Genomic DNA, 14,060 nt, shown 5'->3' with positions numbered 1-14,060 from the left:
CAAAAATGTACTCCTAGTTTATTGATATTGTTATGCATTTGTAAGTGAAATTTTTTGTAGATTCGAACATCTCAAATGATGAGTTCGATATTAATTTGTTCTTTCATCATTTAGTGTAAATATATCGTTATATAATAAATATATAAATATATTTTATCGTCTTTATAGGAACTATTAGATGCAAGATCAATTAAACAACTTTTCTGTTTTGAGAAAAGCGGGCATTTTTACAACTATTCTGAATATCGTATGTACCCTTTTGCTGCACAAGTTGTGCACATTCATGCACCCCAGATCGTCTATTTTTGTTAGGTTTTTATCCTTACTTTAGTCGCTGAAATTTAAAATCAATAGAATTGGTTCATGAGATTATTTACTGTAAAACATTTTAGTCATTATGTGAGAAATTATCGTTAAATTGAAATTATTCTTATCAAATCAACTCCTCCTCTTGGATTACTGGTTTCTTTAATTTAATAGAGATTTTCACAGACAGGCCGAAATGATTGACGGTGGATAATTTCATAAACTACTTCTATCGATTTTAAATCTTAAAGATCAAAGTGAGAAGTTATGACAATCTTATGAACAATTTTGGCTAAAAACCTTTCTGTTACTGATTACACCATTGAATTTACTTTTGTTTCTCTATTTGCTTTTGAGAAATTATATGCATTGGTTCGTAAATATTGTATTTTGCCTTCTTTGTTTTGTGTGTTTGGACCTTTGCACCGGGTAATTAATCATGAAAAATTTACAATTGTAGTTCAAACAATACCTTCAAACCAGTGGTGAAATTTCAAAAAGGAACCAAATTAACTCCAATAAACAAACATACTAACGATGAAGATTATCAAATATGTGGAAGAGATCAGTGAAAAATTGTATGTGGAAGGGATAACAAATTGCAGGAGTTGCCATGGCAGGTAATTTGGTGTTGTTTATGTTTATCTTCTAGAAAACAAGTGTACTATAATGACATGGCATGGCATGACATTTGCTTTCTTTAACTTTGGGGGAATCAGATTAACAATCAAAAATTAGAATTTTCACGTGAAAAAAATAATTGGAATTTGAGATCTCTAATTTTCAAGTTTAAATTTCATATAACTAGGTATCGTTTTCGAGTTTTTATGACTGAGACTTAAAAAATAAATATATAAACTCAACCATGAGTGATCACCACCACCACCTATCACCACCATCACCATTTATCATCATCATCAAAATCACAGCTACTGCCACTATCACCATCACCATTTATCATCATCACCATTGATATCATCGTCGCCATCTCGACCTACCATCATCATCGCTATCGCCATCACCACTATCACTACTGGCACATTTCATTTATATATTAATGATTCTATACACATTAAATTTCGTTATCAAATTTCATTATTCCTTTAGGTTAACCAAATAAGAACATTCACAAATTTTAATAAATGAAATTCTATCATTTTTATTTTGATCATTTTGAAACTCTTTCGTAATTTTAAATTTCCTTACTAAAACACAATGTTGCTCAAACTGTCTTGTTGTTGCTCCTTGGATTTTTTTTGATGATTTTCTGTCCTGCAAGTGAACCATGCGCGGGCTGGCAATGTCCTCATGGGCCTTGTGCTGGGCTTTGATTTTATTGTTAGGTCTGTCTCAGTTTTGTTACTTTTGTGGTTAAAATTTTTGTTTTGTGAGGGCCTTCGTTAAAGCTCTTAAAATTTAACTAATTCAAATCATTTAGATTTTGTTGGTTTTTTCGTGGCATATCTTATCTGCGATCATGGTTGGGGAAAGATCTAAATTACAACTTTTTTTTTTTGGAAAAATTACAAATTTTGTTGAATATATGGAAAATATAAGTTAAAATTTTCTATTGATTAGAGAATAATATATAAAAATAATAACAAAGACCGTTCAATTTTTTCTTTACATGCTATTGTTCAATATTGTCCTTTTCGTTTGATTCATTTAATTTTGAAGTTAAAAATTAAAAAAGTGTACGAGAGTCTAAACTAGTTGCGTGCCAATAATATTAACATTCTAATTCAATACAATTGTATGGTTGGATTTTATGATTTGCACATGCGAGTTTGGTTGGTTTGATGCAATTCTTTTCAAGGAATTTCCGCTTTCCAAATATTCCATCATGAAAACAACACCCTTTGATGATAATTTCTTCAGCCAAATCAAGGTTAGGGGTGCGCTAAGAGTGTCATTAAAATTTATAGAAGTCTTAAAATTGTACCCAAACACAAACACTGATGCATGCTATGGAAAATAATGCTCCAAGCGTACAAGAGTACAACCACCAATCCACCAGATTACCAGATGACCATATTCAACTCAACTTCTGTATTATTAGTTTGTATATTTTTATCATCGCATGACTTAACACATCAACAAAGAATAAAAAAAAAAACACATTGAATGAAAACGTGAGAAATAAATACATAAATGTGTATACAAACAAGAGATTAGGATTTAGGTGGTTTGGACATGTGAACCAAAGACCTAATGCTCCGGCTAGAAGATGCGACTATGAGACAAAGATTCAAGGCATAAGGGTAGAGGAAGACAAAGGAAGGGTTGGAAATAGACTAGGAAAAAATATGGAATACGAGCTAACAGAAGACATGGCGCAAAATCGAAGATAATGACGTTGTAAAATTCATACACCCCTTCGTTGTTTACCTGAGAGTCGTTAATCGCCACGGAACAAAACCCACCAAAAAACTCACTTTGCAGTTAGCTAGGGCACAAAACTTACACTCCAAGGCACACTCTTATGTCTTGTGTGTCTAGTTTAATTACCAATATAAAATTGAATAATTAAAAACAAAAAACATAAGCATGTATCTAAAGAAACTTGGATTAAAAGAAAGAACATGTACATTTAGATCAAGTATGAGAACTAATCCACCACATTAATCAAAAACCAAAAACCAATTAAACCTAATTAATCAAGTAAAAAAAAATCTTACTTTATCGGTTAACCCAATTCCACTAATCTCATCACTAATCCGTATTATTAGTTTCTCATTCTATCCTACAATCTCCATTAGTCTTGTTTATAGTTTCTCAGTCAATCAATTTCCCTGTGCCTTCCCGACAGTCGCAAAGCAGCTCTTCGACCTCACCATCGCCGGCCGGCAGTCGCCCAGCCTCTCCCTCCTCGGCGAGTTCAGAGTCCGCCGCAACAGCTGTTTCACCGCCGATATCAGATCCTCCGTCGGGTTCGCGGGAGGACTCGACATCCGAAACTCCTCGTAGAAGCTGACGTGCCGCTTCATCGCCTCCTCCGTGCTAATCTTCCTCGGTGACCTCGAGTTCTCGTCCTTGATCGCCTCAGTGCAGAGTCCGCAAATCCACCGGCCCTGGTGCCTCTCCTTCACCGTCGCTATGTACGCCGGTGTGCACTCCTCCGCCAAACCGCAGCAGTAGCACTTCACCACCACCACCTCCTCCTGCGGCTCCGAAACCCGCTTCGCCTCCGCCGACTCCATAACAAAACCTCTCATGAAAAAACGAAACTTTGAAGAATTCCTGACGCAATTTTTTACGTTACGGCGAGATTATGGCAGAGACTTCAAAATCTTCACTGTGAATTTGCAGAGTGGCTTGATTTGCTCTGTATTACTGTTTTATTTATAGTCAACTGTTTCGGAGCCGAAATAGGACACTTCTCGGATTTGGATTCGGATTCGGATTCGTGAAGGAGTTCCGTATTTGGGGGCGCGGTAATTTTGTTACTGGAGCTTGGGATTTCGGGTTGAGTTTCGGTATGTTTCGTCAATTTGTTACTGCTTTGGGTTTCGGAGTAAACATTTGGGAAAGTTTGGTTGATTTTGTTTTGGATTTTTCCACGTGCGGCCTTGCGATTGGGTGGAATCGACGGCCTCTAAATTTTAAGGGTGTGATATTCACATAATTTTTTTTACTTTTCATACTTATTTTTAATTTTCGATCGTCGGATCGAATGAATTGAAGAAGATCAAGGGACATAAATCAACAAAATATGTGTGAGAAGTAAAAATGAATGTGTGGATAGCACATCCCAAATTTTATTGCCTGATTTCGTTTTGGTCTGCCACGAGTAGTGTTGTGATTGGGTGGAGGGTTGCATTCTTTGGCTTGCTGGGTAGGGGATTGTAACTTTCGGATTCTGTACGAGAGATTTTACAGTGTAACCGTCACACAAGGTGGTACACCACATATCGCTATATAAATGATGAGATATGTGTATTAAAAAAATAATAACTTAACAAATAAAATTTTCCATCATTACATAAAAATACGTGATATACCACCTGTATTCCCTTCACAATAAAAAATTTCTCATTCTGTACAAGCATACAGTGTTTCGAGTTCTCCGACCCAAACATGATACTTAAGGAAGAAACCACGCGGTATTTTTTGTGCACGTGCGCGTCTGTGGAAGGTTGAGTCATCATGGACATGGCGTGTAGGTCCCTTTTTTATGCTAGCGGGGTCCGGTTATGTGAGGATGGGTCCCAAGAAATTGTATTTTAGCAAATCACGTGTTTCGCGTGCGATTAAGTTGTACCCTATGACCCCTAAATGGGTAAATTAAAGTTTAGGTTTTTGTTTCAAGGATAATCAAATCTCTAAATAATAATATATTTTAGAACTGTTATTGACAATTCACAATTTTCATCGTGTACTTTTCACAACTATACTTTTATTTTAAATATTGAAATTACAAAGTATACGATAAGAATTTTTTAATGTCAATAACAATTCTCTTTAGTTGGATTTCAATCATTCCTTTCATATATTTAAGCCATGTTTATCTCTTTCGTTACGTGATTGTTTTTGTCGCACACTCCAATTATTTTCAGCTATTGCATACGTAATTATGATATATGTACGTGCTTCGATCCACCGAAAACTCTCGTCTTATTTTGGTGCGGTGGCGGAACTAGCTATGAATGTGTGTTCGACTGGGCTTGAATAAGTTTTACACTATAACATGGGTTGGGATAAATAGTTGGAGAAGATGGAGCGGTCCAAGTCAATGTTTTGATTCAAGTAGGCCCAATCCAAGGCCCAATAAAAAAAAGGGTCCAAACATTTTATTTACAGAATAGTCCACATATCTCAATGGTGGCAATAAATAATGTGGGGGACTCCATTGACATATTAGCCACACGAAATTGAGAGTTATTACAATTTAGTTTGTTAAGAAGCATAAAGCCAGATGGTCCAGCTTCAACAACCTGACACGTGTATGTTCCAGTATTGGAATATTCCAAAGCTTTTCAAGTATTCTTCTGTGCAGTTAAATTCCATAAATAGATAGACCCTTTTTCTTTTTTCTTTTTCTATTTCTGATAAAAATCCACTCTTTCCCATTGCAAAACGCCAAACAGCCGCCTCACTTGCTGTATTGTCCAGTTTCATGTCTCTTAACATTTTTTTTTAGGAAAATTTTTTCATTGTGATGAGAACACGAGTGATACATTACGTGTTGTGATTAAATTTTTTTATTTTTTAAGTTATTAACTTTTTAACACACATATTTCACTATTTGTATCACCTCTTGTGTCGGTCACACCAAATATTCTCTCATTTTTTTAATGTCCTTTTTTAAAGTTAGCATTTAATTATGCGTTGTGGGCAAACATACCCAAAACAAAAGATGTGAATATCATGTTTACCTATCAAGAATGGACATCCCAATTATTCTAAATTAGGATTTTGACTTTTTTTTTTTTAGTTATAGTTCACTGCTAATCTAAAGTCACTTCAAAACGAGTAGCTTATAGTTTAGTTGGTTAAACGCATTTCATCTTCGCATTAGAAATCTCGTGTTAAAATCTTCCTTCTTGTAATTTAAAGTAAATTGTCGTACTGTTTGTTTAAAAAAAGGTCAGTCCAGTTTTCAAACCTAAATATCCAATATTGCTCGCCACCCTGGCCCCCATCCTCCCTCCCGTAGTACCTTTCTCTTTCTCTCAAATAAATTTTCAATACTTCAGCTATTAGGTTGTCCGATTTTATATCTTTTAAGTAAATAAAAATAATATTTCTTTAATTTAATAGTAATTGTTTATTTTTTCGTACTTTTAGGTAGTTTAAAATATTGAATAAAACTTTCTCTCGCTCAGTTTTCTTCTTATCCTACCACCATCAAGCGGCCCCCTCCCTCTCCCCAAACCATGTGATGACAAGCATGTGTATAATTTGCAACGAGATCAAACCAAAATTTCTATCGGACAATTTCTACACGAATTATTGGTTGTTCTCGGAATTAGAACGATTTCAACGAAATTAAAATCTCTTGAGGAAGGGTGGCTGAGTGTAAGTGATGGCGGAGGAAGGGTGGTGGAGTGCAGCGTTTATTTATTTTTTCAATTTTAAGTGGGTGTTTTGGATTTGAATACGGGCAAAAATGGGTTTTGAGGTGTAAAAGAATTTTGTAGGGTGAACTAAGATTAGCCTTTGGAGTGTAAATAGAAAAATTATATTCACTGGTTTGGAAATATTTTCAAAATTATTGAAAGTACTTTTAGAGGAAAATTTTTATTTAATTATTATGTGCTTCTTGTTAAGTGCTTCATTGAATAAAGCACTTTAAGTGTTTTTTCTAGAATTTACTTGCATTTCTACTAAGAATTGATTCCAAAATTATTTTCACCAAAAATCTTTTCAACTATTTTAAAAATATTTCTAAAAAGTCTTATGGTCATAGGCATTTACTATACAAAATCATACATTAGAAACTAGGTTGACTAGACTAGTAGTTGATCTTATTTTCATTCTTTCTTTCTCCAACTCTCAACATATCATATCCATGATTTTCCTCGTTTCAAGTGAGCATACCATAAAAGACTTTGAAAACCATTTCGCGAAAAAGCAATGCATTGTTATCATTTGTTTATTAAAGTCACGTGATGAAAAAAATGAACACACAATTCTTTGCCGAAATAATAGACAAGATAATAAGTTAATTTAGGATTTGCTTGTACGGAATCCTCATGTGCATGTACCGTTGCTTCCTTTATTTAGGCAATTTAAAGCGACACAACCATATTATTACATGGGAAATGTGGATAGTAATTGTTTTTTTAGCAGTTAGAAATTAGGGTCAATTTCATTTTGCATTTTATAGTTTGGAGTTCGTGTTAATTTTAGTTTCATTTGAAAAAAAGAACTGTTATTAGCACTTTAAAAATCTCATTATACACTACTCACAAGTGTATTTTTTCTTTCTAATTATAAAAAGTTTAGAGTGTCAAATGAGATTTTTGGAGTACCAATAACAATTTCCTTTAAAAATTGACAAAATTAATTATAAAGTTACAAATTGTTACAATATTAAAGTATTTTATGAGCTAGTCAATTCTTTTAGCGCAACATTTATCGAAACATTATCAGTAAAAAAATCTTAGAATCCTTGATAGGTATTCACTTATGTATATGATACATTTATACCTAATACAAAAACTTTATCTCAGTCTTAAAATTATTGTGTTCTGCATATGTAATTAGTGACATAAAAAGGGAGACACTAATTATGGGTTATCATTTTGACTAAAAATGTGTGTTAGTCATTTGATTATTTAGTTTAAAGACCATTCCAACAATTAAAACTATATTGAATCATAAAACATGATTTGAAATTCAAGTTCTTAGACAATTAATAATGGTATTTTGATTAAAAAAAAACCTTGGATTATAAGTCTTAATCTAGGGATGACTATTTAGTACACAACACGACAATGAGTTGAAAAACGATAAAAATACATAGGTTTTAGTTGGCCATAATTATGCTCAAGTCATAATCGCATTAACCTATTTTTGAGCCAACTCAAGTATAACACGCTAAAATAGAACTTGAATTTACTGTCTTCTTAACATCTAACACGTTAAAATCGTGTATTATTTCGATCTGAAATTAATGATGCAATTCATAATCATGTGGTATTGATCTTTTATGTCGTGTCAACTGGAACCCAACAAGCAAAGCACAAATTGCCAAACCTATCCATTTTCATATTCTTTAGAAAAAAAAAGTCCTAACCATTTTTCAAAAATATGACGCTAACAAAAAAGAAAAAAAAAATGAAGAAAAACTAAAATATAGAGCTAAAAAAGTTGTGCTCATCCTCTCTCCCCCGAATCCCGATTACGTCAAAGAAATATTAAAATAAAAGCAATAAGTGAGTTGTACAGATAGAGAGAGAAAGTAGAGAGAGAAAGAGAGAGGGGTCAAATCGAGTGGCGAAGGGGGTTGGGTTGTCTTTTACAAATTTCTGTGGTGGTGGTGGTGGTATTTCCATTTAGCCCTTCTCCTCCTTTTTCTTTCTTTCTAGCCCACGGAGGGTTTCAAACAAAATCACGCAGAGGAGAGAGAAACTAGAGAGAGAAACCAGAGAGAGAGAGAGGGATAGATAGACCTGAAAGCTTGAAGATAATACTGGAGAAACAGCTCTCCAAGCACTCCATACAAAACCCCCAAATCTTCTATTTTCCCTCTTTCTTCTCTTTAGTTTGTGTAATCTTTAGCCGATGGATCCCTTCGATTTGGTACGAAAAGGTATACTCTTGCTGCTTCGTTCAATCGGATCTTGAGCTTCATCTGTTCAATTTTGCAGCTTCATTAATTTCATTTCTTGAAATTTTTATTAGTTTTTTTTGTTTTTATTTATTTTTAATCGTTGACGTTGAATTTGTTGAGATCTATCGAATTCGGTTGCTTGAGTAATAAGTGTTATTAATTATTGTTTATTTTTAATCATGATTTTTGTATAGATTTTTCTGTGGAAAATGGTAGTGTGGAAAATCAGGTCTTAATTAATTGAGCGTTGAATATAATCAATGTGTGAGATTTTTTATTTTTTGGGGGTTATATCGTTTACTTCTGCTTAATTTTGTTGTTTGTTACTTTAATCAGTGTTTGAACTTGAATTTTAGGGGTTAAAGCATGTTTCTTTGAACAAATAATTGCAAGTTTATCGTATATTTGAAAATGATTGATATATGTATGATTCAATTTTCAAAATAAGTAGATTTTCTCTTCCTGTTCTGCTATTGTTTTCGATTATTTTATAACTGGTCGCATCGACTTTGACGGACTTGTTGAATTGCGAGTTGGTTTTTCAGTAAGGGGAAGTTTTTGGTCAATGGACTAATTATAACACTCGATGAACTGTTTTGCAGGGTTTGGTTGAAGCTTAATGAAAATCAAGTTATTGTTTTTATTCAAAGCTGTTTTAGTTATTTTCATTTGAGTAAATAATGAGCTTGTCCAAGAAAGGATCCTTTACCAACGACACCAAACTAAGCACCGCAAACAAGGCAACTGCGTTGAATCCCAATGCAGCGGAGTTTGTTCCCTTTTCCCTCAGATCTCCGTCATCTGGAAGCACGAGCACGGCTCAGGGCGCATCAAAGTTTTCTTCCGCTGGAACATTTGGAAAAGCAGTACTAGATCGAACAGAATCTTCTACATCAAACAATTCCGATGACGAGGCCCACCAGTATTGGCGCCACCAGCTCCCCGACGATATTACCCCTGACTTTAAGGTCATGGGAGAAGATGAGTCGCAAGGCCTTGGGAACCTCTCTTTGGCAGGTTTGTCCTTACACGATGATGTTGAAGCAACACGGTTTCCTGCCTCTACGGGCAGTGGATACTTATTAAACGAGTCACATACTAATGGCAATAGCTTTTCCGAAAAGTTAAGAGCTTCTGCACCTCCCTTTGGCGGGGATGATCTTTCATCGGCCAGTTTCCTTCATATGTCACCGAAGCCTTGGGAAAAGCAGATTCTGAACAGTAATCAGCTTGTTGGCAATGGTCAGGAGGGGTCTCCTTATGATGGCTTTTCGAGACACGGGTTCATGAATGATATGATGGGTGAGCATGCAGTTGTGGAAGATGCTGATATTAACCCTGCTGAGTTTTTGGCTGCACAGTTCCCTGGCTTCTCTGCTCAGAGCGTTGCTGAAGTTTACTTTACCAATGGCTGTGATTTGAACCTGACTATTGAGATGTTGACTCAGTTGGAGGTATACTTGCATCTGTTACTTCAAATTGACAAAATAAGTTTGCCATCCTCAATCAAGGCAGCTTGCATGTCTTCTGTTACATTGGATTGTTGTCAGTTAATATTTCTCTTTAAAGTTAAATATTGTATTTTTCAAAAAATCAAGTCAAAGAAAACATTATCAAATTGTTCATGCTAATTCTGTAGATTCTATGTATCCTTTTCATTGTGTGTGAATTGAGGTGTATGATGGGATTTATTTGTTTTGACTTGCAGCTTCAAGTTGACGGTGGTTTTAATGAGAATCTGAACTCAAAGGCCGTGTCAGCTCCTGATCTTAGTTCAATGGACTTCCCTGCACTTACGCCAACAGATGGTCATCATGGTCATTCAAAATATACTGGAGATGCTGATCTCCAGCAAAGCAATCCTTATCGATCTTCTGATAAGGACAACATGCTTTTGTTCAAGTCTAGCTCATCAATTCCTAATAGAGGTGCAATAGATTTTGCTTCAGCTGTCAGAAAATTGGCGACCCAGGATTCTGGATGGAAGTATGAGAGAAATGGTTCTGCTGATGCTGCTATTGGCTCAAGCAGGCGTTCCCATCTTTCGAACAGCACTTACAATACTGGGCATGGAAGAGGCATGTACAGCGACAGGTCGCAGAATCGTGGTTCAGCTCGAACTGCCCCTGTTTGGCTTGAAACAGGAGATGCTGTTGGTAATGTCCCTTGGTCAACCAAATTAGTTCTGTTCATGTTTATTTAGTTATGGACATTCTTCTCGATCTATATATGCTTTAACATTGTTGAGATGACAGCAAATATGTATTCTGATCTGCGGGATGAAGCTCGGGACCATGCACGCCTACGTAATGCATATTTTGAGCAGGTTTGTCTTCAATGTTCTTAGCCTTAAATGGTCTGTTTCTGCACCCTTTCCGCTACATCCTTCTTGCTTTATGTTAAGAGTGAAGCCTTAAATTGGCTTAAAATTGTGTTAGTGCAGCATATGGACATCTTGGTAGATTAATTTTCAATCATGATTGTCTCTAGTGAGTTGAACACCAATTCTCTTTGGCTAAGATGTCAACATTGAAAATTAAATACATGGCCAAGAAACAAACTGCAGCAGCACATGGCGGGTGTTCACCTTCCATGGGTTTGAAACAAATGTGTATTTAGCCAATAGGTATTAGTAGGAGTGTTTTTTCCCGTATCATATTGTCATACCGGCATGCCACTGCAGTTTCATTTTTTCCTTTCTACCATGTGTGCCGAATGTTGAGCCACATAATGATTTGTGGGTTCACTCCAATCCCCTCTACTAACTTTGCAGCTAATGTTGCTATGAAACCAATTTTACCCTGACTGTTTCTATTAAAAAACAGGCACGGCAAGCGTACCTTGTTGGAAACAAGGCTCTAGCGAAGGAGCTGAGCGTTAAAGGACAGCTGCACAACATGCATATGAAAGAAGCTCATGGAAAAGCTCAAGAGTCTATATATCGTCAGAGGTTTGTTGTCCCCCACTGTTTGTGTTTCCTCTGGGCAAGGATGCCTGAGTATTTATAGAATTTTGTTTTACCATACTGTCTATACTTATGTGCATTTGTGATGGCTTGATGCCTGTCTTTTGGAATCTTTTCATTTCTTAGTTAAGTCGTTTGGATTAGGCTAAAATTTTAAACCCCTCCTCTTCTCTGTCTACTGGAAATCCATTTGTCTTTGAGGGAATATACGAATATTCTGGTTGACTTATGACCACCTCCTGAACTTCTTGTTATTTTGATCCGAGAATGCTTCTATATAAGCATCTCTAGAGTGCGACTTGATCATGCAGAGCATGAGTTGGACAACATACTTAACGCAGTTGACTAATTTTTTTCATTCACCCTCGATGACCTTAGTTTTGATGTTTTTCTTGTTTTATTGATAAAGTTAATTGGTTGCCTTTTCTGCCGTTGTGTACTGTTTTCTGAAAACACAGGAACCCAGTTTCTCCAGAGATGCAGGGCAATGGGAGATCACAAGAGAGGATGATAGACCTGCATGGGCTGCACGTAAGTGAAGCCCTTCATGTCCTGAAGCACGAGCTGAGCGTGTTGAGGAATGCTGCCAGAGCAGGAGAGCCTGGTCTTCTGGTTTATATATGTGTTGGAACGGGCCACCACACCAGGGGTTCCCGCACTCCAGCTAGGCTCCCAATTGCTGTACAGCAATACCTACTCGAAGAAGAAGCCCTTGACTACACTGAACCACAGCCAGGGCTGCTCCGAGTTCTGTTATACTGAGCCACGAAGATGACGTGTTTGAGATGTAGGATGTTTTTAACACAGCACAGTCCGGGAAGCCATAGTCATCATAGCGAATCTTGTATCTGTATATGGGAAGCAAACAAGTTTAGTCCAAGTCTGAAAAACGAAAGGAAAGAAAAACACGAAGAGAAGGATCGGAAAGTTAGGGAAAAAGACCGACAAAACGAAAAAAAAAGAGAAGTGTATCATTAAGTTGGAGCAGTTGACCGAGGGATTACGTTTTCTGTAGCCGAAAATGATCCTACATTAGCAGGTGCCTTGCATCTTTTGCTTTTTTTTTGTATCTTAAAATTTTATTTCTTTGTCAAATTCCTTTTTGATTCCCAGATGTAACTGATAGAATTGAATTACATGATAGAACAATTCACCTTGCCAATTATACCCTGTACCATTTAGCCGGAACTTTATGTTTCGCCGGCAACCGGGAGTGGTTTTTACCTTCCCGTTTCCAGTTCTTTTCCCGGCTTACCGGAGTCCGGCTTCATCAACTGTGGAAATCTTAACAAGGAAGGGATGATTTAATATTATTCCAAATCTTCACATCCGTTTCACGGTTAGGTCTGATCATGGGCAATTTGTACCAAGTTTATAAATAACCAAAGCACTCTTGTTTTAGGCGGGTGTGTTCAATTGAGATTTTGTCGGATAATAACTGATTTATAAATTCATGAATTTTGATGGAGTTTAATTGATTTTTAGAGATTCCATGTAAAATTTTGATCTAATTCTCTTGAAATCTCAAGGGAAGATGTGAGGTTTGTGAATGCTTAAAATACCTTACGAAATCTCTCAAATTCTCTCAAACTCCTTAACTTTTTAAAATTCGTTAAAACAAATTCGTAATGGAATACTCTCAGAATGTTCTAAACTTCTTCATAATCCTAATTGAATACACTTGGGATTTTTTAGGATTTTAATAAATTATTTTAAAATCCTGATTGAATACAAGTTGAAATTTAAAGAAGCACAAAAAAAATTACAATTTAGTGCTCCTTTATCGTCTGTTTAGTGGTCTTTGAGTTTTATTTTGTTTATTACACGTTTATAATTAGTATAAAGGTTAAGCCCAGTTGGGCATCTGTTGTGTGTTCGTTCCCTTATATTTAAGTCTGATGCCTCCGTCCAAAGATTAGAGAAGTTTACAATATACACCGTCTCATTAAAATAAAAAAGTTTGTAACTGATTTTATTTGTTCTTATATCCTTGAAATAAATGTTTAAGAGACCTCAAACTCACCTAGGTCTACCCTTAACTGATATGGGGCATTTACAGTGCTTATAAGTCCAAACTATACCATATATTTTACCATATTCTTAATTATAGTTAATTGGTTATTTTTTGTAGAATTTTGATATTTTTTAATGTAGGACATTCGACTTCCTCTAGAGCAAAAAAGTGATCAAACAGATGAATTTTGGAGTGATTCCAATTGGAGAATGTTCGTGTGTCTCTCAACCTATTTGTATTAAAGTTTCATAATTTTCTACCAAGCGGTTTATTTATGGCGATGAAATAAAGGAGCAGCGTGCATTACTGTCAAATTGACATTTTGGGCTTTTTTGGCATCCAAGATGATGTCTTTTGGGTTCGAGGCTTTCTGCAATTTGTTCAGGACATCTCAAACTTTAATTCTAGCCATTTTGGGCATGTTTTGGAGCCTTGAAAGTCCAAATACGTGGCTAATTTGTGGCTTGGCAGATTTCCCATATTTGATTAGGATTATA

The 14,060-nt window shown here is 35.7% G+C and overlaps 2 protein-coding genes across 2 annotated transcripts; one reads left to right on the top strand and one right to left on the bottom strand.

The window, feature by feature from the left end:
* Positions 1-2,978: 2,978 nt before the first annotated feature.
* LOC137718088 (uncharacterized) lies at positions 2,979-4,200 on the bottom strand. Its single transcript, XM_088699140.1, has one exon. The coding sequence runs from the start codon at positions 3,519-3,521 to the stop codon at positions 3,090-3,092; it is 432 nt and encodes a 143-aa protein (XP_088555266.1). The 5' UTR covers positions 3,522-4,200; the 3' UTR covers positions 2,979-3,089.
* Positions 4,201-8,101: 3,901 nt separating this feature from the next.
* On the top strand, positions 8,102-12,711 carry LOC137716922 (polyadenylate-binding protein-interacting protein 7). The gene is made up of 6 exons (XM_068456273.2): positions 8,102-8,563; positions 9,187-10,038; positions 10,293-10,740; positions 10,840-10,910; positions 11,410-11,534; positions 12,008-12,711. The coding sequence occupies exons 2-6, from the start codon at positions 9,265-9,267 to the stop codon at positions 12,309-12,311; spliced, it is 1,722 nt and encodes a 573-aa protein (XP_068312374.2). The 5' UTR covers positions 8,102-8,563; positions 9,187-9,264; the 3' UTR covers positions 12,312-12,711.
* Positions 12,712-14,060: the final 1,349 nt, after the last annotated feature.

This window comes from Pyrus communis, chromosome 8 (assembly GCF_041283825.1).
Source record: "Pyrus communis isolate YQ-2024b chromosome 8, ASM4128382v1, whole genome shotgun sequence".
In the NCBI taxonomy this organism is placed as follows: Eukaryota; Viridiplantae; Streptophyta; class Magnoliopsida; order Rosales; family Rosaceae; genus Pyrus; species Pyrus communis.
The sequence above is the reverse complement of the archived record's forward strand: the minus strand, read 5'-3'. Positions and strand labels throughout refer to the sequence as shown.